Source organism: Zingiber officinale, chromosome 4A (assembly GCF_018446385.1).
Source record: "Zingiber officinale cultivar Zhangliang chromosome 4A, Zo_v1.1, whole genome shotgun sequence".
Taxonomy (NCBI): Eukaryota; Viridiplantae; Streptophyta; class Magnoliopsida; order Zingiberales; family Zingiberaceae; genus Zingiber; species Zingiber officinale.
In genome coordinates, this window is record NC_055992.1 from 10,460,516 (window position 1) to 10,482,252 (window position 21,737).

Consider the following 21,737-nt stretch of genomic DNA (forward strand, 5'->3'; position numbering starts at 1 on the left):
CATATTGAGTTCAAATTCAGATTGAATTAATTTTTTTATAATATTCTTAGTTCAACCCGAACTCATCCAATGTATCTAAAATTACATTCTTGTTAATGATTTGTATAATCTCCCTAGTCCTATGAAATAAAAAATACAGATAAATACTTTTCTTATGTTCCAAAAGTTAGTAATCATTTGTAATTTACCTCCTTCGTATTAATTTTGAGACGAATTGATGGGAACACTTGAGACGAGCGTATTCATCTTTTATCACCATAAAATAGAATACACCGCTTCAATAAATGTGTTATTAAATAATTTTGATCTTTAAACAAAGATTTAAGTTAAAAAATATATTATATTTATTAATAAAATAGATATTAAGCCGAGACCAAGTAATTGTTGATGAAGAAAAAAAAAACCACAGTGTAATTTGTCAATGTAGTTTGACAATAGACTTGCTAACATTACATTTACAATTAGACAACCAGCCAAAAGGTACACAATCTAACACAAACTTGATGTTCTACCATCCAACTTGTTGGAAGAAATGCCACATAAGATTGACAATTACAGAAACACTAGTGCTGGGAGAAGAGATGATAGAACAAACAAGATTTAGTTTCCTTCATTTTGAGATATGTACCTCAGCCTTCCTCCCAGTCGATGTCGTCCTCTTCATCACCGGATTCAGTCGCCTCCATGTTCAAGTCCGCAAGTACATACTTTTCACCTGAACCTATAATTAACATTTCAAAGAAACGTGATGAGACAATAGTATCGAATTTCAATGTTAGACGCAATCATTCGATGAAGTGAGATCAGATACAATATGTAAGTATCTCAATATCACTGTCAAATGATAATTTTAGAGAGACCTCCACTTGAAAAATAAGCAACTTTCTTATTTAATCAATAAGTAGAATTGTTAGTGCCCACAACAAATCCATGCAGGAAAAAAGATTCAAGATTTAATTGCTTAGAGCTAAGTCAGCATGGTCTATCTTATGTGATCCCACACACAAACATGTATGATGTATCGTTACTAGAACAAACGATTGAACATACAGTGTGCGCGCGCGCGCTTGTGTGTCAAATATGTAATGTGAGTTTGTCACTACTGCACTCAATTGAAAGAACTGAATGACACTGAAACTGAATGAGAATGGACAAACCGGAAGTTGGAGCATCTTCCCACTCCACAATATCTTTTTCATAAACTTGTCGTTTAGCTTTCTTCCCCACTTGGCGTTCTGTTTCAGAAACACCATCATCTTGCATCTGAGTTCTTTCTATCCCTTGTTGTATGCTTAAAGCTTCTTCCTGTTCTTTCTGCCTCTTTAATATAGCTTCGTAGTACGCCTTGAGATATTCATCCTAAAAGAAACATACATGTTGTATAAAAGTAGATTGTATACGTGATCAAGCATTGAGACCAAATGATTGCAATTTCAATACTAGCTTGTATACTCTTCTCATCTTCTTTTGCATCTTTTGTTTTTTTATCATCACCAGGATCAGAACTATTATCTGCATTTATCATATCTCCTCTTTGTTCTTTTGTTAGATTCATTCCTTCTTTAATCATCAATTTTCTTTTTCTAGAAATACATCAGTTCTGGAAACAAACATCTTGTCATGCATGGGATTATAAAAGTAATATCCCTTCGTTTCCTTGGGATATCCAACAAAATAGCACTTATCTGATTTAGGTCCTAGTTTATCTGAGACTTGTCGTCCAACGTAAGTCTCACAACCCCAAATACTCATAAAAGACAGCTTGGGACTCTTCCCTGTCCATATCGTATATGGTGTCTTTATGACGACCTTGGATGGAACTCGGTTAAGTGTGAAAGCAGTCATCTCTAGAGCATGTCCCCAGAAGGAAGTAGGAATATCTGTATGACTCATCATCAATCATACCATATCTAATAATGTACGATTCCTCCTTTCTGATACACCATTCCATTGTGGTGTTCCAGGTGGAGTGAGTTGAGATATGATCCCACACTCAACGAGATGGTCATGAAACTCTTGGCTAAGGTATTCCCCACCTCGATTTGATCGAAGCATCTTAATACTCTTACTAAGTTGGTTTTGTACTTCATTCTTGAATTCTTTGAACTTTTCAAAGGATTCGGATTTGTGTCTCATCAGATACACATATCCGAATCTACTGAAATTATCAGTGAAGGTAATGAAGTAATAATAGCCTCCTCTAGCTGCTATTCTGAAAGAGCCACATATATCAGTATGTATGAGTTCTAACAGATCATTAGCCCTTTCGCCATGTCCACTAAATGGAGTCTTCGTCATCTTGCCTCGAAGACAAGATTCGCATACCTCATATGATTCAAAATCAAATGAGTCCGAAAGTCCATCCTTTTGGAATTGTGATATATGACTCTCATTTATGTGACCTAAGCGACAATGCCAGATGATCCAGCGGTACGGACGCGGGACCCCCTTTGAGGGGAGTCAATGACACGTATTGGTCAAAAGTCAAATGGCCGATCGGAGAGGAGTAGGGTCGACCGGCTGGAAGACTCCGAGCGGAATCAAAGAGAGCCCGACGAGGAGTTGGGTTTCCGACGCTCATGGTGAACAGGGTCGCAGGGCCGAGCGAGCAGCCCGCTCGGCCGAAGCGTAAAGCAGCAATGGTGGAGGAACCGTCTCAGCCGACCGGAGAACGTGGAGTGGAATCTCACCGGTCGGACTGATGCCTGCCGAGCGGATGAATGCTCGGCGCAGGGAAAGAAGAGACAAAAGGACAAGGGGACATTAGGAGACATCTTCTGACAATCGGCATGTTCAATGATCAAACTATACGCAAAATCTTACGACAGAAAGTTATGCTGTCCCATCAAAGAGGTTCTCGGACTGTAGCAGTATGGTGTTAGGCATGCTCCTCTAGTAAGCTCATGCTAAGGTATGGGCAAAGGACACGTATACGCCTCGTTAGGTGTGCCTGAGCCTCCCCACAGCTCTATATAAGAGCCCTCAGACTTCAGCGGAGGTACGCAATCACGCGATTTCACATCTTCGAAGCCACTCTCATTTTCCTCTTGTCTTACTTGAGCGTCGGAGGGTCGTCGCCGGGAACCCCTTCCCGGCCTGACTTCCTTGCAGGTTCGCCGGAGATCCATACAGCCGGTCAGAGATCCACGTCATCGGTTGGAAGAGCGCCACGTGCCCAGCGTCCATCGATTCAGCGTTCGGACAGGATCAAATTGGCGCCGTCTGTGGGAACGCACCTACATCCGAGCGGAAGAGATGGACGAAGCTGGACGACAGCACGCCGTGATGCTCTCCCAGGAGGAGCTCGACGCTCTGATCGAGGCAAGAGCAGCTAAGGTTGCGGAACAACAGAAACAAAAGACGCAAGCCGAGCGGATGGAGCAACAAGCGACGTCCGCGTCGGGAGGCCGAGCGGAAGCACCACCATCCACAGTTCCATTTCATCGGGCACTATTTCGTACACCTCTTGAAGCCGCAACAGTTAATCGTGACCAAGGATCTTCGTCCGACGAGGCGCCCATTCGAGACAACAGAAAAGGCAAGGCTCCCCGCACGGATGCCTCCCCCGAGCGGATCAACCGGCAATTTTCAGAGGCCATCCTGCGGGACCCTCTACCAAAACATTATGTTCCACCGGCGATCGGGCAATACAATGGAACCACCGACCCAGACGACCATCTGGGTAAGTTCGACAACACGGCTACCCTACATCAATACACAGATGGAGTAAAGTGTCGTGTATTCCTTACCACCCTCTCGGGATCGGCGCAATGGTGGTTTCGAAGGCTGCCGGACGGATCCATTACAAGTTTCAAGGAGTTCCGCACAGCCTTCCTCCATCATTTTGCAAGCAGTCGGCGTTACCAGAAGACAAGTGTCAGCCTATTCGCCATCAAGCAAGAGCTCCGGGAGTCGCTCAGAGCATACATCCAACGATTCAACCGAGTGGCCATGGATATTCCAACGGCCACCTCAGAAATGATGATGAATGCGTTCACACAAGGCCTCGTGGACGGTGACTTCTTCCGTTCACTCATTCAGAAGCCGCCCCGAGACTACGATCATATGTTACACCGGGCCAATGAATACATCAATGTGGAGGAAGCACAAGCGGCCCGAAGAAAAGAAGTTCCAACTGAGCGGCTAGCCCCTGCCGAGCGGAAGGCTGTCACTCGACAGGAGCCGCCCAGAGGACGGCGGACCGAAGCAGTCCGCTCTCACCATGCGAGGTCCCATGGCATCCAAGAGGTAGCTGCCGAGCGGCCCAAACCAAAGAAGAAGGTATGGACCCCCATATTTTGCTCGTTCCACCGGACTGACACGCATAACACAAGAGATTGCCGAAGCCTTCCCCTGATCGCCCACCCCGTTCCCCGGAGTGGCCACCGTCGATCGCCATCATCCGACAGGCAACAGCGACACCGTGAAGCCGATCGACGACAGTCCCCCGAGCGGTATCATCCTCAGAGGCACGAGGACAATCCCTGGGTATCTAAGGAGCGGCCTAGGTCGTTCGCACGGGAGGAAGAAAACAAAAGCAACACGTCCCGCGGCGAAATCAACATCATCGTTGGCGGACCAACCGGAGGTGACTCCAACAGAGCAAGGAAGGCAAGTGTCAGGCAGCTGCAGATCCATGCAGTCGGCTGCAGTCAAGAGCGGGCGAGCGGGCCCGAAATCAGTTTCGGACCCAGGGATCTTAAGGGAGTCGAAGTGCCACATGACGACGTCCTCCTCATTAAAGCGGTAATAGCTAACTATACTATTCACCGCATTTTCATCGATATAGGAAGCTCGGTCAACATTATATTCAAAAAGGCCTTCGACCAACTGTAAATTGATTGAGCCGAGTTGCTGCCCATGACAACCCCCCTCTACGGGTTTACAGGCAATGAAGTTCTGCCGGTTGGACAGGTCAGACTGGCTATTTCGCTGGGAGAAGAACCGCTCAGAAGGACACGGACTGCCAACTTCGTCGTGGTCGACTCTCCTTCAGCATACAATGTTATCTTGGGACGACCGGCGCTCAGTGAGTTCCGAGCGGTTGTCTCCACCTTCTACCAAAATATTAAGTTCCCGGTTGAAGATAAACTTGGAGAAGTGTGAGGAGACCAGCTGGCAGCTCGGCGATGCTACGTCGAGATGGTCCGAGCCGAAGCTAACTCCTCTCGGAAGACGCCACGGATCGAGGTGAACGTCATAACCGAAAAACCACCCTCTTTGGTTTATGAAGAAAAAGAGGAAGTGCAGATTCACCTGACCCGATCGGAGGCCACCACATTTATTGTGGCCGATCTGGAGGCAAGCCAGAAAAAGGAGGTGATCAAATGTCTCCAGAGAAACTGCGACGTCTTCGTTTGGTCAACGCATGAGCTGCCGAGAATTTCACCAAGTATAGCGCAGCATGAGCTTCACGTCCGACCGGATGCTCGGCTGGTGAAGCAAAGGAAGAGGGACTTCAGCGCCAAACAAAACGCCATCATCCGAGCGAAGGTCGAGAATCTCCTGGAGGCCGGCCATATAAGGGAGGTCCAGTTCCTGAGCTGGCTCGCAAATGTAGTGCTAGTCTCCAAGCCGGGCAACAAGTGGAGGGTTTGCATCGATTTTAGGGATCTCAACAAAGCATGCCCAAAGGATTTTTACCCTCTGCCCCAGATTGATCAACTGGTGGACTCCACAGCCGACTGCGAGCTGATATGCATGCTAGACGCCTATCAGGGCTACCATCAAGTGCCGCTCGCCCGAAAAGATCAAGAGAAGGTCAGCTTCGTCACAGCCGACGGCACTTACTGCTACAATGTAATATCGTTCGGATTGAAGAACGCAGGAGCAACATACCAGCGTTTGTTGAACAAAGTATTCAAGGAGCAGATCGGACGTAATTTAGAAGTATACGTGGATGATATTCTCATCAAGTCCGTCCGAGCGGCTGATCTTTTTGCGGACATGGAGGAGACCTTCCAAACGCTGAGGAAGTATGGAGTCAAGATGAATCCTCAGAAATGTCTGTTCGGAGCAAAAGACGGACGTTTCTTGGGCTATATAGTGACCGAGCGGGGCATAGAGGCAAATCCCAGCAAGGTAAAAGCGTTGCAAGATATGCCGCCCCCAAGAAATCTAAGGGAAGTACAGCGCCTGACCGGTCGGATAACTGCGTTGTCAAGATTCATCTCCAATACTGCCGACCGGAGCTCCCTTTTTTCAAGATCTTGCGCAAAACTACTAAGTTTCATTGGGACGAGGAATGCGATCAGGCGTTTGAGGAGCTGATGATATACCTGAATTCCTTGCCCGTGCTAGCCAAGCCAGCTGTAGGTGAGCCGCTCTATATTTATTTATCTTCAACCGAGCGGGCAGTAGGCTCGGCATTAGTGAGGACGAGCGGTGAAGAACAACTAGTGTACTTCTTGAGCCATATTCTAAAAGACGCTGAATCTCGCTACACTGGACTCGAGAAGCTGGCTTTTGCTTTGGTCCTTGCCGCTCGGAGACTTCGTCCTTATTTCTTAGCACATACAATCATTGTCCGGACAAATAGCCCATTGGGAAGAGTGCTGCTGAACCTAGAAGCGTCCGGATGGCTCATCAAATTGACAACGGAGTTAAGCGAATTTGACATTCAGTATCAACCTCGGTCGGCGATAAAGGTGCATTCCTTGGCAGATTTTGTTACCGAAGTGCAAAATCCCGAGCCCGAAGCTATGTGAAAAATATTTGTGGATGGGTCGTCTACTCGGCTTGGGAGCGGGATTGGTGTGCTATTACTTTCTCCCCAAGAAGAACGGATGCACCTATCCGTTCGGCTGGACTACAAAGCCACCAATAATGAAGCGGAGTATGAGGCCCTCATAGCCGGCTTGCAGGCAGCTCGGCATGTAGGTGTCGGTCAGGTGACACTCCATTCAGACTCTCAGCTGGCCGCCCAGCAGCTCTCAGGCACTTTTGAGATTAACAACGCTCGGCTCAAGCTCTACGCTGAGACCTTCGAAAAGCTCAAGGCCCACTTCAGAGAAGTTATTATCCAGAAGATATCCCGAGTGGAAAACCAGGTGGCAGATGAGTTAGCTAAACTCGCAAGTGCAATATCACCGGTCGTCATCCAACAGCCAATTGAGCAAGTATCCTTGGTGGCGCACATCGACCGGATGGAAGGCCTCACATTCCCGAGCGACTGGAGGACAGCCATCATGGAGTTTCTCCGCTCGGGTGCTACACCTTCCGATCGGGAGGAAGCCCAGCTATTGAGGAGGAGAGCTGGTCAGTTCACACTCGTTGGAGACCAACTCTACAAGAAGGTTTTCTCTCGCCCACTTTTGAAATGTGTGAGCTCGGAAGACGCGGCGTACATACTCCAGGAAGTGCACTAAGGATCATGCGGAGGACATCCGGGCGGACGATCGCTGGCTAGGAAGATCCTGCTGGCTGTGTACTTCTGGCCAACACTGCAAGAAGACGCCGCTCGGACCGTCGCGACGTGCCTCTTCTGCCAGAAGTACCACAACTTCTCCCACTGATCGGCAGAGGAGATGAAAGCGTCTACGGTATCCTGTCCGTTCGATCAGTGGGGAATGGATATTGTGGGTTTGTTCCCTATGGCGATCGGTCAACTGAAGTTTCTACTGGTGGCGGTCGACTACTTTTCCAAATGGGTGGAGGCTGAGCCACTGGCCAAGATTACCGAGCAGATGGTCAAAAAGTTTATCTGGCAGCATATAATCTGTCGGTTCGGCGTTCCTCGCCGGCTCATATCTGATAACGGGCGACAGTTCATCGGGAAGCAGCTCGAAGAATGGTGCAAAAGTTTGGCATCGAACAACATTTTACTTCCGTGGCGTATCCCCAGAGCAATGGTCAAGCCGAAGTAGCCAACCGGGAGATTCTTCGCATTCTTTGGGCTCGGCTCGACCATATGGGAGGAAGCTGGGTGGACGAGCTGCCGGGCGTCCTATGGGCTATCCGCACGACTCCAAAGGAGGGAACGGGCGTCACGCCGTTCCATTTAGTGTATGGCGGCGAACCAGTTATCCCAGTTGAAGTCGGCGTGGAGACCGTCCGGATCCAGAACTATAATGATGACAACGCCGAGCGGAGGAACATGGAGTTGGACTTGATCGACGAAGAGCGAGCCAAAGCGTCCGTCCGGCTTATGGCGTACAGGCAGAGAATGAAGCAGAACTACAACCGACGCGTGATCCCTAGAGCGTTCCAGGTTGGCGACCTAGTGTGGAAAAAAGTAAAGCCGGTCGGGGACGTTGGCAAGCTGGAGGCTCCTTGGGCGGGCCCCTTCAAAGTCATCGAAAAGCTCCGCTCGGGTGCCTATTATCTAGAGGATGAAGACGGACGACAACTGGATCGACCATGGAGCGCAAACCACCTCCAGCCTTACCGGGCGGGGTGAAAGGTGCGCCAATGTAATGTATGTTGTATATTTTCCGTTCGGCTGTATATTTAAAATGCAGGAGTAAAAAATCGAAAAATTAGCGCAAGTATAAGGAATCGGCAGCCGAAGCGGAAGACCGTCGAGCTCCGACGTTAAAAATCGAGAGTCGGCCGGCGACTATAAACCCTCCGGTCGGAAGACCGTCGAGCTCCGATGTTAAAAATCGAGAGTCACGCCGGCGACTATAAACCCTCCGGCCGGAAGACCGTCGAGCTCCGACGTTAAAAATCGAGAGTCGCACCGGCGACTATAAACCCTCCGGCCGGAAGACCGTCGAGCTCCGACGTTAAATATTGAGAGTTGCACCGGTGACTATAAACCCTCTGGCCGGAAGACCGTCGAGCTCCGACGTTAAAAATCGAGAGTCGCGCCAGCAACTATAAACCCTCCGGTCGGAAGACCGTCGAGCTCCGACGTTAAAAATCGAGAGTCGCGCCGGCGACTATAAATCCTCCGGCCGGAAGACCGTCGAGCTCCGACGTTAAATATCGAGAGTCGAACCGGCGACTATAAACCATCCGGTTGGAAGTCCGTCGAGCTCCAACGTTAAAAATCGAGAGTCGCGCCGGTGACTATAAACCCTCCGGCCGGAAGACCGTCGAGCTCCGACGTTAAAAATCGAGAGTCGCACCGGCGACTATAAACCCTCCGGCCGGAAGACCGTCGAGCTCCAACGTTAAAGATCGAGAGTCGCGCCGGCGACTATAAATACTCCGGTCGAAAGAAGACAATAAAGAAGTCGACTTGTGAATCGTTTGGCCGATCGGCCAAGTAACCATAAGTACTTCATGAACATCTAGCGAAAAGTTCATTTGCAAAACAGGATATATTCAGCCGAGCGGACCAGCTATGCAAAATACTTCGTAAAAAATCCCTTTCGAACACAAGAGAAGTGGGATGAGAGGCGAATAACGGGGAGAAGTACGGGAACATGAACGGTGTTTGGTGAGCCGAGCGGACGACACGCGTATTGATTAGCAAAAGAAAAGGCAGGTGAAATGATAGCATATCATTAGAGAAATTAAGGCCGAGCGGCCGAATTACAAAACAAGGATAGTTTTGGCCGAGCGGCCTAATTACATGAAGACTTTTACTCAAGAAAATCATAAATGTCCTTTGGGATGGAGGAGAGAAGCGCCACATAATCTTCGGCCGGGATAGTTGTGGAGTCGGGAAGCTGAGCCTTGGACTTCAAGCAGTCCGTTGTAGCGGTGATGGCAAGCTCAAAAGCATTATACATCCGCTCGCACACTTTTTCAGAAAATTCGGTCGAGCGGATGTAATTCAGCCTCAGGGTGGCGACTCGACGAGGTTCCGCCTCTTGGTATTCCTTGAAGGCGACTTGAGAAGCTTCGAGAGACTCCTGCAATGCCTTCAATTCATCTTTGTGTTTAATCGCCTCGGCCGAGCGGCTTGCCTTCTCACCATCTAGCTGCTCCATCAGCTCCTTGACTCTTTGCTCCAGGCCCCGAGCCTCGACATTCTTCTTCTCTAGATCGGCGATAGCCGTGTTCTTCCGCTCGGTTGCCAGGCTTATTTTGCGGTCCCGTGATTTGACCTGTCGCTCGAGCTCGTCTAGGGTATGGGCCTGATCGGCCGCCTTTTTTTGTTCAGCCGCCAACAGGTATTGGGTCTTTTTGAGCTCTTTCTGCAGCTCGGCGTATGAGGGGCCTTGAGAGCCGAGCAGGCCACCCGAAGCCCTCAACCTCTTTAGCTCCTCATCCACCATGGTGAGACGGTTGGAGACAGCAATCTCCTCCACCCATCGCTGACATAAGCAAGATTGTTAGTGGACGATCGGAAAGAATACGTAAAAGACTTCAAAGAAAACATACTTACCCCAATGGCCTGCTGCATGTGGTTGTTGGCCAGGTTGCTGAGCGGAATCATCGCGACGCGCGCCCGAGCGTCGGCCCACATCTCGGCCAAGGGCCCCTTCATTGTGATCATGTTCTCGGGCGCGGTTGGCCGAGCGGACTCGAGCAACAGCTCTTCGGTGGGAAGATGCAGGGAGACCCTGATGGTACGGTGCCGTCCGGGAGTCGTCTGAGCGGAAGCTGGAGAAGGATCGGAGGTCGACGCAGACATCTGGGACAAAATTGCCGAACGTTGAACTTGGCGGGGAGCGGGCAGAAGGACGCTGACGGGAATGGCCTCGAGGGGGTCCGCGGATGCATCCAGCTGGGATGGGGTCCGATCGGACGAAATCACCTCGACCGCTGGGGCTTTGCCGCGAGAATCGGCGGTGGCCCGATCGGACGGCTGCACCGCGGAAGTGGCCGATCGCAGGGGTGTCTCCGCTCGGCGCCTCTTTTGTCGAAGAGGACGCTCTTCCTCCTGAGCGGAGCCCTCCTCCCGAGCGGAAGGCCCTCGGCTGGAAGTTATGCCAACCGTCGGCTCCGGGGGAGAAGCCTGAGCGGCCGACTCCCCCGCATTCGTGTCGCTCTCTCCTTCGTGCGAGCCGACCGGCTCAATGCCCAGCACCTCCATCTCTTTGGCAGCTGCGGCCTCGAGTGCCGCCGCTTTCCTCTTCAAAATGTCGGCCATCACGGACTCCATGACGATGTCCACTGCAAAGGAAAAAGGAGAAAATCAGTTAGCAATCAAAGCAAATACGCAAGTAAAATTCTTACCAAAGCCGCTCGAAAGGGGGGTCCTGATCGGACTCAGGCCGAATATGTACATCACCCCTTCAGGCAGAAACTTATTGATGTCAAACTTCAGACCGGCTAACATGTTGGCAGCGTTCAGATAATCCGGTCGAGTCTTGAACCTTTTGAGCTCTGGGGAGATTGGCAGTCTGACCTGCCACTAGGTTCGGAAAGCGGCCCGCTCGGGGAGACGAAGATAGAAGTAGAACTCTTTCCAATGTTTATTGGAAGAGGGCAGTTTATTGAAGAAAATTAAACCAGGCCGAGCCTGGAACATGTATGTGCCCAGCTCGGATTGTTTAGGATAATAAAAATAATAGAAAACCTCCAGTCGGAGGGGGATGTTGTGGATTTTGAACAAGACGATGACGCCGCATAGAAGGCGGAAAGTGTTAGGGACTAGGCTTCCGAGCGGAATGTCGAAAAAATTGCAAACTTCAACGATGAATGGATGGATTGGAAAGCGCAGACCGGCTACGAACTGGTCGTGGAAAACACAGAAAGCTTCGCGCGGCGGCTTGTGTGGCCGAGCGGAGGGGGAGGGTAAGATAAGTTCAAAATCAGAAGGGATTTCAAAAGAGTCCATCAGAATATCAGCGTCGCGCCGATCGAAGCGCGACTCCATGGTAGTATACCATGGGCCGAGGGATTGGTCTTGAGGCTGAGAGGAGCTAGCCATTGTCTAAACAGACGAAACCACAAAAGGCAGATGATAGAAAGAAGAGGACAACAAGCGAGACAGCGCCCAGAGGACCAAAACTCGGGAAAGAAACGCAAAGAAAACCAAAGATAGGAAAGAAGAAGAGCCTTACAGAGAAAAATAGAGATCGAGGAGGAACACGGAGTCACCGGAAGAAGTAGCAACGAGATCACCAGAGCACTGAAACGCCAAAGGAAGCTACGGGGGAGCACGCGAAGGCAAAGATGCGGCTTGGGGAGAAGGCGAAGGCTTTATAGGGTTGGGCCCGAGCGGCCTCCACCGTCGGATGCAGGTCACGGGAACCGAAGCACGCATCGGGCCATCCATTTCGAACCGCCTAGATCCCGTCGGACACCACGCCGCCGTCGTACGATGACGGCAGCATCGCCACATGTCGTTCAGCTACTGGAGCGCATTTAATGAGCGCGTGCTCGGCCTTAATGATGGAGATTGGCGCAAACTTCGAAGAGATCCGAGGAATGTTGGCGTTGACTGACCTTATAGCTACCCTCGGCCCCGGAGGAAGAATTAGTTATAGACGCCACTCGGCGTGACTGACGGTCCAGTCAGTCGGACTAATCGCCTCCTTCGAGTAGACTTGAAGGGGAGGCAAGTGATCCGGCGGTACGGACGCGGGACCCCCTTTGAGGGGAGTCAATGACACGTAGAGGTCAAAAGTTAAATGGTCGATCGGAGAGGAGTAGGGTCGACCGGCCGGAAGGCTCCGAGCGGAATCAAAGACAGCCCGATGGGGAGTTGGGTTTCCGACGCTCATGGTGAACAGGGTCGCGGGGCCGAGCGAGCAGCCCGCTCGGTCGAAGCGTAAAGCAGCAATGGTGGAGGAACCGTCTCAGCCGACCGAAGAACGTGGAGTGGAATCTCACCGGTCGGACTGATGCCTGCCGAGCGGATGAATGCTCGGCGCGGGGAAAGAAGAGACAAAAGGACAAGGGGACATTAGGAGACATCTTCTGACAATCGGCATGTTCAACGATCAAACCATACGCAAAATCTTACGACAGAAGGTTCTGCTGTCCCATCAGAGAGGTTCTCGGACTGTAGCAGTATGGTGTTAGGCATGCTTCTCTGGTAAGCCCATGCTAAGGTATGGGCAAAGGACACGTATACGCCTCGTTAGGTGTATCTGAGCCTCCCCACAGCTCTATATAAGAGCCCTCAGACTTCGGCGGAGGTACGCAATCACGCGATTTCACATCTTCGAAGCCACTCTCATTTTCCTCTTGTCTGACTTAAGCGTCAGAGGGTCGTCGTCGGGAACCCCTTCCCGGCCTGACTTCCTTGCAGGTTCGCCGGAGATCCATACATCTGGTCATAGATCCACGTCATCGGTTGGAAGAGCGCCACGTGCCCAGCGTCCATCGATTTAGCGTTCGGACAGGATCACCAGAGATATGTCTGGTTCAGATCATTCAACTTGAACCATTTGGTATTTATGTTATAGATCGGGTTTTCAAAGTCTAAAATATAGAGTCCATTTATCAGAGGTGCACTACAATAAAACATATCATTTAAATAAATAGAACAACATTTGTCCTTTATTATAAATGAGAATCCCTTCTTGTCTAAACAAGAGACAGAGATTATGTTTTTGGTTAAAGCAGGCACATAACAACATTCTTCTAGTTCTAAAACAAGCCCAGTGGGTAAAGATAAGGAATAGGTTCCTACAGCGACAGCAGTAACTCTTGCACCATTGCCTACTCATAGGTCCACTTCACCCTTTGTCAATAATCTTCTATTTCTCAGTGTCTGCACATTAGTACAAATGTGAGATGCACATCCGGTATCTAATACCCATGAAGAAGAAATAGATAGATTGACTTCTATAATATAGATACCTGCGGTAGAGGTCTCACTTCTCTTCCTTTTTAGTTCCTCTAGGTACACCTTGCAATTCCTCTTCCAGTGTCCGGTCTCACCACAGTGGAAGCAGGTTCCTTCCTTAGCAACCCCACCTTTGGGTTTCAGTGCATTAGCCTTACCCTTGCCTTTGGCTTGGGTCTTACCCTTACCTTTAGGCTTCCACTTCCCTTTGCCCTTAGATACCATCAGAATGGAACTAGGCTTTGCCTTCTTAAGGTTGATTTCAGGAGTTCTTAACATGCTTAACATCTCAGGCAGTGGTTTATCAATTTCATTCATGTTGTAGTTCATGACAAATTGATTATAACTGTTAGACAACTACTGCAAGATAAGGTCAGTGGCCAATTCTTGGCCTAGTGGGAATCCCAACCTTTGTAGATTCTTCACATACCCGATCATTTTGAGCACGTGAGGCCCTACGGGACTTCCTTCTTGCATTCTGCATTGAAACAGTGCTTTAGAGATCTCGAATCTCTCATGCCTTGCTTGTCCTTGATATAGTTGTCTAAGATGTTCAACCATATCATAAGCATCCAGGTTCTCATGTTGCTTCTGAAGCTCAGAGTTCATGGTGGCGATAATGAGGCATGACACATCTACTGCGTCATCTTGATACTTCTTGTAAGCATCCCTATCAGCTCTAGTGGCATTAGCAGGGGGTGCTTCAGGAATAGGCTACTCTAGGACATACAGTTTTCGTTCTTGCTTGAGGACTATTCTCAAGTTTCTATACCAGTCCAGGAAATTAGCTCCATTGAGTTTGTCCTTATCAAGGACAGATCACAAAGACAGGATATTTGTTGTACTTGACGGCATGGTAATCTAAAATAGTGAAATGCAGGTCTTAGTATCATATATCGATCATTTAATTAGGTCTTTAATTAAATAATTCTCCCACTAAATTCTAAAGCTTGATAGAAGCAAGTCACTACTAGTTCTAAATTCATAAGCAAAGACATTCTAGTGGGACAAGATCCACATTATACCTCATCTTGAGTTAGCTTTGGCTAATCGTCCAAGACTTGTATAAATAGGTAGGCAATTTGTACCAATTGGACAAAATCCATATTATACTTTTCTTGAGTTAGCTTTGGTTAATCACTCAAGATTTGTATAACTTAGGTAGACAACGTTCACCAATTACATCCTATGTAACTCTTGTATCCTTAGATGAACAACACTATTTGTTCATTTTTCCCATCTTATGAAATACATATTACAATTCATCTTGAGTTAGCTTTGGCTAATCACCCAAGACTAGTATAATATGATTTACATCTCATGGGTTATGCCTTTAAGTTCTCAATCCAATTGAGGTAACTTAGTTAAGTCACATCCAAAGTTCAATAGTCGGACCTCACAATTGTCCTGTCGCACTCTACCAAGATAAAACGAGTCACTTTGTTTTGGCAAACCTGACTACAGATGATTGAGGTAGTAGTGAGTACCAAACTTTGATAGACATATGACACAGACTTACTTACGATAGCTACACATATATCACATACATCATGGCATATCATGGCATATATCAACATATATACATAAGTCTAAACGTGACATGGTTATGACCCCTATAAACTACAATATTCTCAAGCCAATGAGAAGAGTGATAAGTCAACCTAGGTCCAAGCAGCTTCTCCAAGCGCTTCCTTGGTTGTCATGTGTTGTTGTCCTTCCTTCCTTTTCACCCGTCGTCCAGAAGACTATCTCTTTCTAATTTTGTACATTACAAAATCTAAAGAAACTCGAGTTACATTCGAGTGTAGTCTATTTTACAACTAGAATAAAAGGAAGAAGGCACGACACGCAGGTCGTATTATGAATTACAACATTACACACATCCAATCACATTGGGGTGGTCAATAGGGCCATAACCATGCACCATGTCATTTATATTCACAATATACTAATGGCATAAATTTACTATGATTTCAATAATAAATTATGAGCCGCAACGCCACGGCGGTCCCTGTTTCATTCCTAACAAAACACCTACTTCGGTTAAGACTCAGGATTTAGCCGAGGCTCAGAATCTAACCAAGACTCATAGTCTGGCCGAGACCCATAAACTGGCCGAGAGTCTTGTGTGGTCGAAAATCATAATTTTCCAATCATAGAAAACCCTATCATGCAATTTCTATATCATATATAAAAATTCTAATAACTTGGCATATCCCTTCGCAAATGGCTCTGATACCACTGTTGGGATCTAGCGCGCCAAAGGCACAGAAACGCAGCGAAAAAACAACTAGATCCTCTTATCCAGCGGATCCATGCGAAGCGAAGAAACAATTTCTATAAACTATTTTATGCTAAGCTACATGAAAGAGTTATACCTTTGAAGCGTGCTCACGATCTCCCGACAGCTCGGATCACAGCACGATCAAGCGTTCGCGCCTCTACGGTATCCACACGAACAAGCTTTGCCTTTGTTTGTCTCACAAACTCAACAAGATGGAGAAGAACACACAAGGTTGTGCTAGCAACCTTAAGGGATGTGTTCGGCCAAGAAGAGGGAAGGAGGAAGAAGAAGAATGCCAAGGGTCTCAAAATGAAAAACTTCTCAAAAAATATCATCCAAATGATATTTATAACCACCCATGGAATATCAAGAGTCTCCACCCTTTCATCTTCTCATCCAATGGTTCAAAATCAACCATTCAATCTAATAGTTGAATTTTGACCATGCAACTTCCTTAGTGAACTCAAGTTCACCCAATGAGTCTAACTCATTGATTCCCATGCAATTCGACTCAATCCAACAATTGGATCTATTTGAGTCTAACTCAAAGAGTCCAATTCGGATTACACTTAATCCAATTAATGGGTTCATTCGAATCTAACTCAATGATTAATCCAAAAGACCTAATCATCTCATGATTGGCTCTTAGGGCTATTACTAACACTCTCCTCCCTCACTGCCTCAATCGAGTGACTCCTCTTCTTCCTGGCCACCTCAACTGAGTAGTGCCCCCTCCTCCCTTAGCGCCTCAACTAAGCAACACCCTCTCCTCCCTTGCCGCCTCAAGCAACCACCTCATTTCCTCCCTTACCAGCTCTGTCGGTCGCTCCTTCATCATCTAATCACGCTATGCACGCCCTTCCTCTATGTAACCATTCCATGGACTCCAAGACCTCGCTACCTCGCGCCTCTATCATGATCCGCCACCCGGAGTCCTACGACCTCCAAGCCCTTGGTATTGCACGCGACCCTGTCGTGCTCCGCATCCTAGAGCCCTCCAGCCTCCAAGCCCTGGCCGTCGATCCCCCTACCATGCTATGCCTCCTGGAGCCCTATGGCCTCCAAGACATAGCCATCCGCAGGCTCTAGCCCCAACACCAAGAGGGCATAGAGATTGTCTCTTGTGATGGAGCCACGCTTCTTCCAGTCTAGTTCTCGTCTCTGAGGTCTTCTCCGACCCTAGCACCCTCATCCTGCTTAGGAGTGATTCCGCAACCACCATCCCAACACTCCGTTCGATCCCGTCAACCCTGATCCACCACTCTTATCGCCTCTACCGACCTAGCTCTTCATTTGGCCCTGCCGACCCTGATCCAGCGCTCTTATCGACTCTACCGACCAAGCTCTTCATTCGGCCCCACCAATCTCAATCAGTGCTCCTCTCGAGCCCATCTGTAGGACCGTTGCAGCCGGCTAGAAGGGGGGTTGGATAGCCTGCAAAAATAAGACAACCCTTTCTCGAACTCTCAACAGTACACTTGTATAAAATTAAAGTAGTAAATAAAAAGCAGAAAGAAAGAGGCAGAAGGTTTTTACTTAGTTACAACCAAGGAGGTTGTTAATCCAAGGAATGTAGCACTAGTATCTCCTTCAGGTGGAGAAGCCTCTTACAGCAGTGAAAGCGCAAAATAGAGAAGCTAATCTAGAACAGTAGTGTACAAGTGTTGGAAATGGAATGCACTGAGTTGTTGAAAAGCTTCTGGACCAAGGCTATATTTATAGCCTTGGTCGAGGCGCCTGAAAGGGTTCCGGGCGCCCTGGGGGGATAAATTTTATCCCCCGACTTTCAGATCGAGTCAAAGACTCGATCTGGTCAAAACTCAATTCCGGGCGCCCGGAATGGTTCTGGGCACCCGGATGGTCCAGGCGCTCGGAATGAATCCGGGCGCCCGGACCATTAAGTTAACACTGGTTAACTTTTTGGTCCGGGCTCTCTGCTCCGTTTCAGTCCGCCTTTGATCCGGGTCTTCCGCTCCGGATTCACTCGCATGGGTGATCTCTGCCATCCGGAAAAGGGCTCACCCGAACCCAACTTTCGGTCTTCTCGAGCAGGCTTCCCTCCGGCTTCTCGTCCCTCAGAATCACCGCGTGCTTCCTTCTCGTCCACCAGCGTACTCATCTGCAATCTTCGTCCCTCGGTCGCCGACTTTCTCGCTAGCTGCGTCTCTTGCTCCCCGAGCAATCTTCCGCTCTGGCTTTCGTCCCTCGAAACCACCGCACACTTCCTTCTCGTCCGCCAGTGTACTCTTCCGCAGCGCCTCGTCCCTCGGACGCACCACGTGTCGTCCTTCTCGCTAGCTGTGTCTTCCGCTCGAGTACCTGTGCTCCTAAGTTCCTACACACTTAGACACAAGGTTAGAAACACATAGGATCTAACTTAACTTGTTAATCACACCAAAACAACCTTGGGGTTCCAACACCATCGACCTAACACTCCATTCGACCCCGCCGATCTCGATCCAGCTCAACTTTGATCGGCTTCACCGTTCGAACACTCTAACTCACCTCCACTCTGATCTAACACCCTTTCACAAGTCCAACCTCTGATCCATTCATCCGAACTGGTTAATAGCACGTGGATTATGAGAACACATGGAGCAGCATGATTGACGTAGCATGATCCCACGAGATCTCCCACGGTACCAGATATAGATGATGCGACTTTCTGATATAGCGATGGAACACCCTCCTATCGAGATATGACATCCTATCAAAAGTATATCATTCCCTCTAACAACCGTGGATATGACATTCCACTCCTTCATGGTATAAATGGAGCCTACCCTCGCAGGCCAAGATACGCGGATATATTCGCACACATCCATTTCCATTAGTCTACTATTGTTCTTCATCATTTCTCTCCACTAGAGACTGACTTGATCGTAGAAGTGGACGAGCCAGAGCACCACGTCTTCCATTCTAACTCCCTCCCTCACTTTTGACTCCTCGTAAGCTCTCTAGGTGATTAAACCTTCTTGGCAGCGCTTGGCGACTCCCTTCTATGGGCGTCTTTGGCAGCCCCACCTTCCTACTGGTCATGGTGACTTCGTCAACATCAGGTACACCTCACCGGTGTCTCACTTGTCGATGATCTCAGGCAGCAATGATATACATAAAGCGATTGAATAAAAGATTTGATCATGGAGAAAATGTTGGTTGATTAAATAAGGTGGGTTGTGTTGATCTGATTTTGTTATGATTTTTTCATACAATTACATCAACCTTGTATTGAATCCAAAAAATGAACCCATGTAGAGAATACCATGAATTCTTCATCAATCTCCAGTAGCTTGCACTATAAAATAAAAAACCCCTCGAGTATTGACAAATTTACCAACGGAGTTTAATTTCGTCAAAGATCCCGGATTAAAATAAACTTTTGTCAAAGACTGAAGATGATTTTCGTCAAAAAAGTTTCAAACTGATGACCATTTTGGAGGATACCGATGGATACCCATTGAAATACAATTTCGTTAGAAATAGATTCCTGATGGATTGTTGTTTCCGTCGAGAAGGAAGGACCCACCAATAGAAACACTCTTCCTTTGAAAGAGTGGTTACCAACGAACTGTTATTATCATCGAAAACCCCGGGCAAACCCTAATTTCCCACGGGTGTCGATGGAATTGGAATTTCATCGATAAACATAAATGAAAATTAGATTTCATTGGAAATCACCAAGGAAATTCCAATTCCGTTGGTGATCCTTAGTAAAAATCTAGAGCACAACCTCGATTTTCACTCAAGCTCGCATCCCTTCCTGAGCCCCGTTGTCTCTCCAACCCCACCAGCAATCTCTGATAAGATTTCTCTACCCACCCCAATCTCTCCCTCTTCCCCAACCTCCGGCGTGATGGCGATTAGAGGCTTTGCAAGCCGCAAGCATGTTGTTTGTTTCATTGTTGGCCACCATTCGCCACTTTACCACCACGCGAGTAGCTGCTGGTGCCTTGGCCAACCTGCAGAATGCGGCCAGCCGCTTGGTTGGCCAGAAGAACATTGCCATCCGATGGCAGTTGGCTCCTTGGTTGGCTGGCAGAATGCAACCGGCCGGGGCTGGCAGTGTGGCCTACCGCCAAAATGCAGTCGACGTCTTGGCCAGGCACCAACTCATAACTTACAGCTTGGCCGGTCATCGCTTGGGCGGTGGGCAACTGTTGGCCACGACTGACAACTATGTCGTTGCCTGTATGGCAAGCCACATTCGACGATATAATTTATTAAACAGTACCTATGTTAAGTTATATTTTTATCTATAACATGATATAGTCATTTTATTATTTTAGTGTTGGTATATTTAAATCTAAGATAATTTTATATCTCATTGTCTTTAGTTAGAACATGAAAGATAGTATAGTTTCTTATTTTGTTAAATCCATATACTTTGTAACAAATTATATGAAATTGAATTCACATTAGGTGACAATGTCTATGAACAAAGATTGGACAAACAATCAATTAGAAAATAGATTTATTAAAGATAATTTTATTATTGAAGTTGAATACTTTATAAACTCTGTTAAGAGTCATCCAGAATATATGAATAGTGTCAAGTTATAGTGTCCATGTAATCATTTCAAATGTAGAAATAGAGTCTTCCGTGATGAGGATATCATGAAACTACATATATGTAGAAATGTGTTTGTGTCAAATTACTACAATTGGTACTATTATGGAGAGTCTTATTTGTATAAATCAATTGGGTCTTCCGATGGTTCATTATCTGGCATAACTATTATTAGAGAACTATCAACTAATGATATTGCAATGCAATCAATGGTTCACGATGCGATGAATGTAGATGTTTATTCTAATATAGATAAAATATCAACACCTGAAGATCAGCAACTATATGAAATGTTAAAGGCTAATAAAAGAAAATTGAGGGAAGACATTCCTTGTAGTCATTCCCAAATATTAGCTACTATAAGGTTATTGAATATGAAAGAAGAACATCATTTTTTATAATGATGTTACAATGTCATATGTCAATTAATGTCAGAGTTGCTCCTTGCGGATAACATAATAATTAATACCTTCTACAGTATAAAGAAATTGGTTAGAGGTTTAAGTTTATCTATAAAGAACATTGATTATTGTATAAATAATGCATGATATTTTGGAATGAACACAACAAACTGAGTGAATGTAAAATTTATACCCTCAATATAAGCATCGTTCTTGCATACTAGGGGAAAAAAGAAAAACATTACTTGGAAAATAATGTATTATTTTATCTTAACTGCTAGACTTCAATAATTGTATGTATCTGCTGCTACAGCTTACCACATGATGTGGCATCATGAGCATGAGTACGAAGGAGGTATTATGTGTCATCCTTATGATTTCCCTACATGGAAACATCTTGATACTATATTTTCCTCCATTGCAATAGAATCATGTAATGTGAGATTGAGACTTTTTTAAGATGGATTTTAGTCATTTGGTCAATCGGGATAACAATATTCATCTTGACTAGTTATATTAATACCATACAATTTACCACCATGGATATGCATGAAAGATGAATTTATGTTCCTTACTATACTTATTCCTTATCTAACCAATCTTAAAGAAAAGATAGATATTTTCTTTCAATCTTTGATTGCCAAGTTGAATGAATTATGGAATGTAGGGTCGGTCACTTATAATGTTGCAAGTAAAATTAATTTTAGATTGCATGCTACATTATTTTTTATGATCAATAATTTTTCAGCATACTCAATATTGTCGGGGTGGAACACGGCTGGTAAATTAACATGCCCACAATAGAGTTTGTTGAATTTTTATTACCTTGTAGCGGAAAGGTATCTTGGT

At 46.9% G+C, this 21,737-nt stretch overlaps 1 protein-coding gene across 1 annotated transcript; it reads right to left on the reverse strand.

Moving 5' to 3' along the window:
- Nucleotides 1–629: 629 nt before the first annotated feature.
- LOC121972233 lies at nt 630–1,412 on the reverse strand. The gene is made up of 3 exons (XM_042523927.1): nt 1,401–1,412; nt 1,158–1,359; nt 630–721 (listed from the first exon to the last, which is right to left on the reverse strand). Exons 1-3 carry the CDS (start codon nt 1,410–1,412, stop codon nt 630–632), a joined length of 306 nt encoding a protein of 101 aa, XP_042379861.1.
- Nucleotides 1,413–21,737: the final 20,325 nt, after the last annotated feature.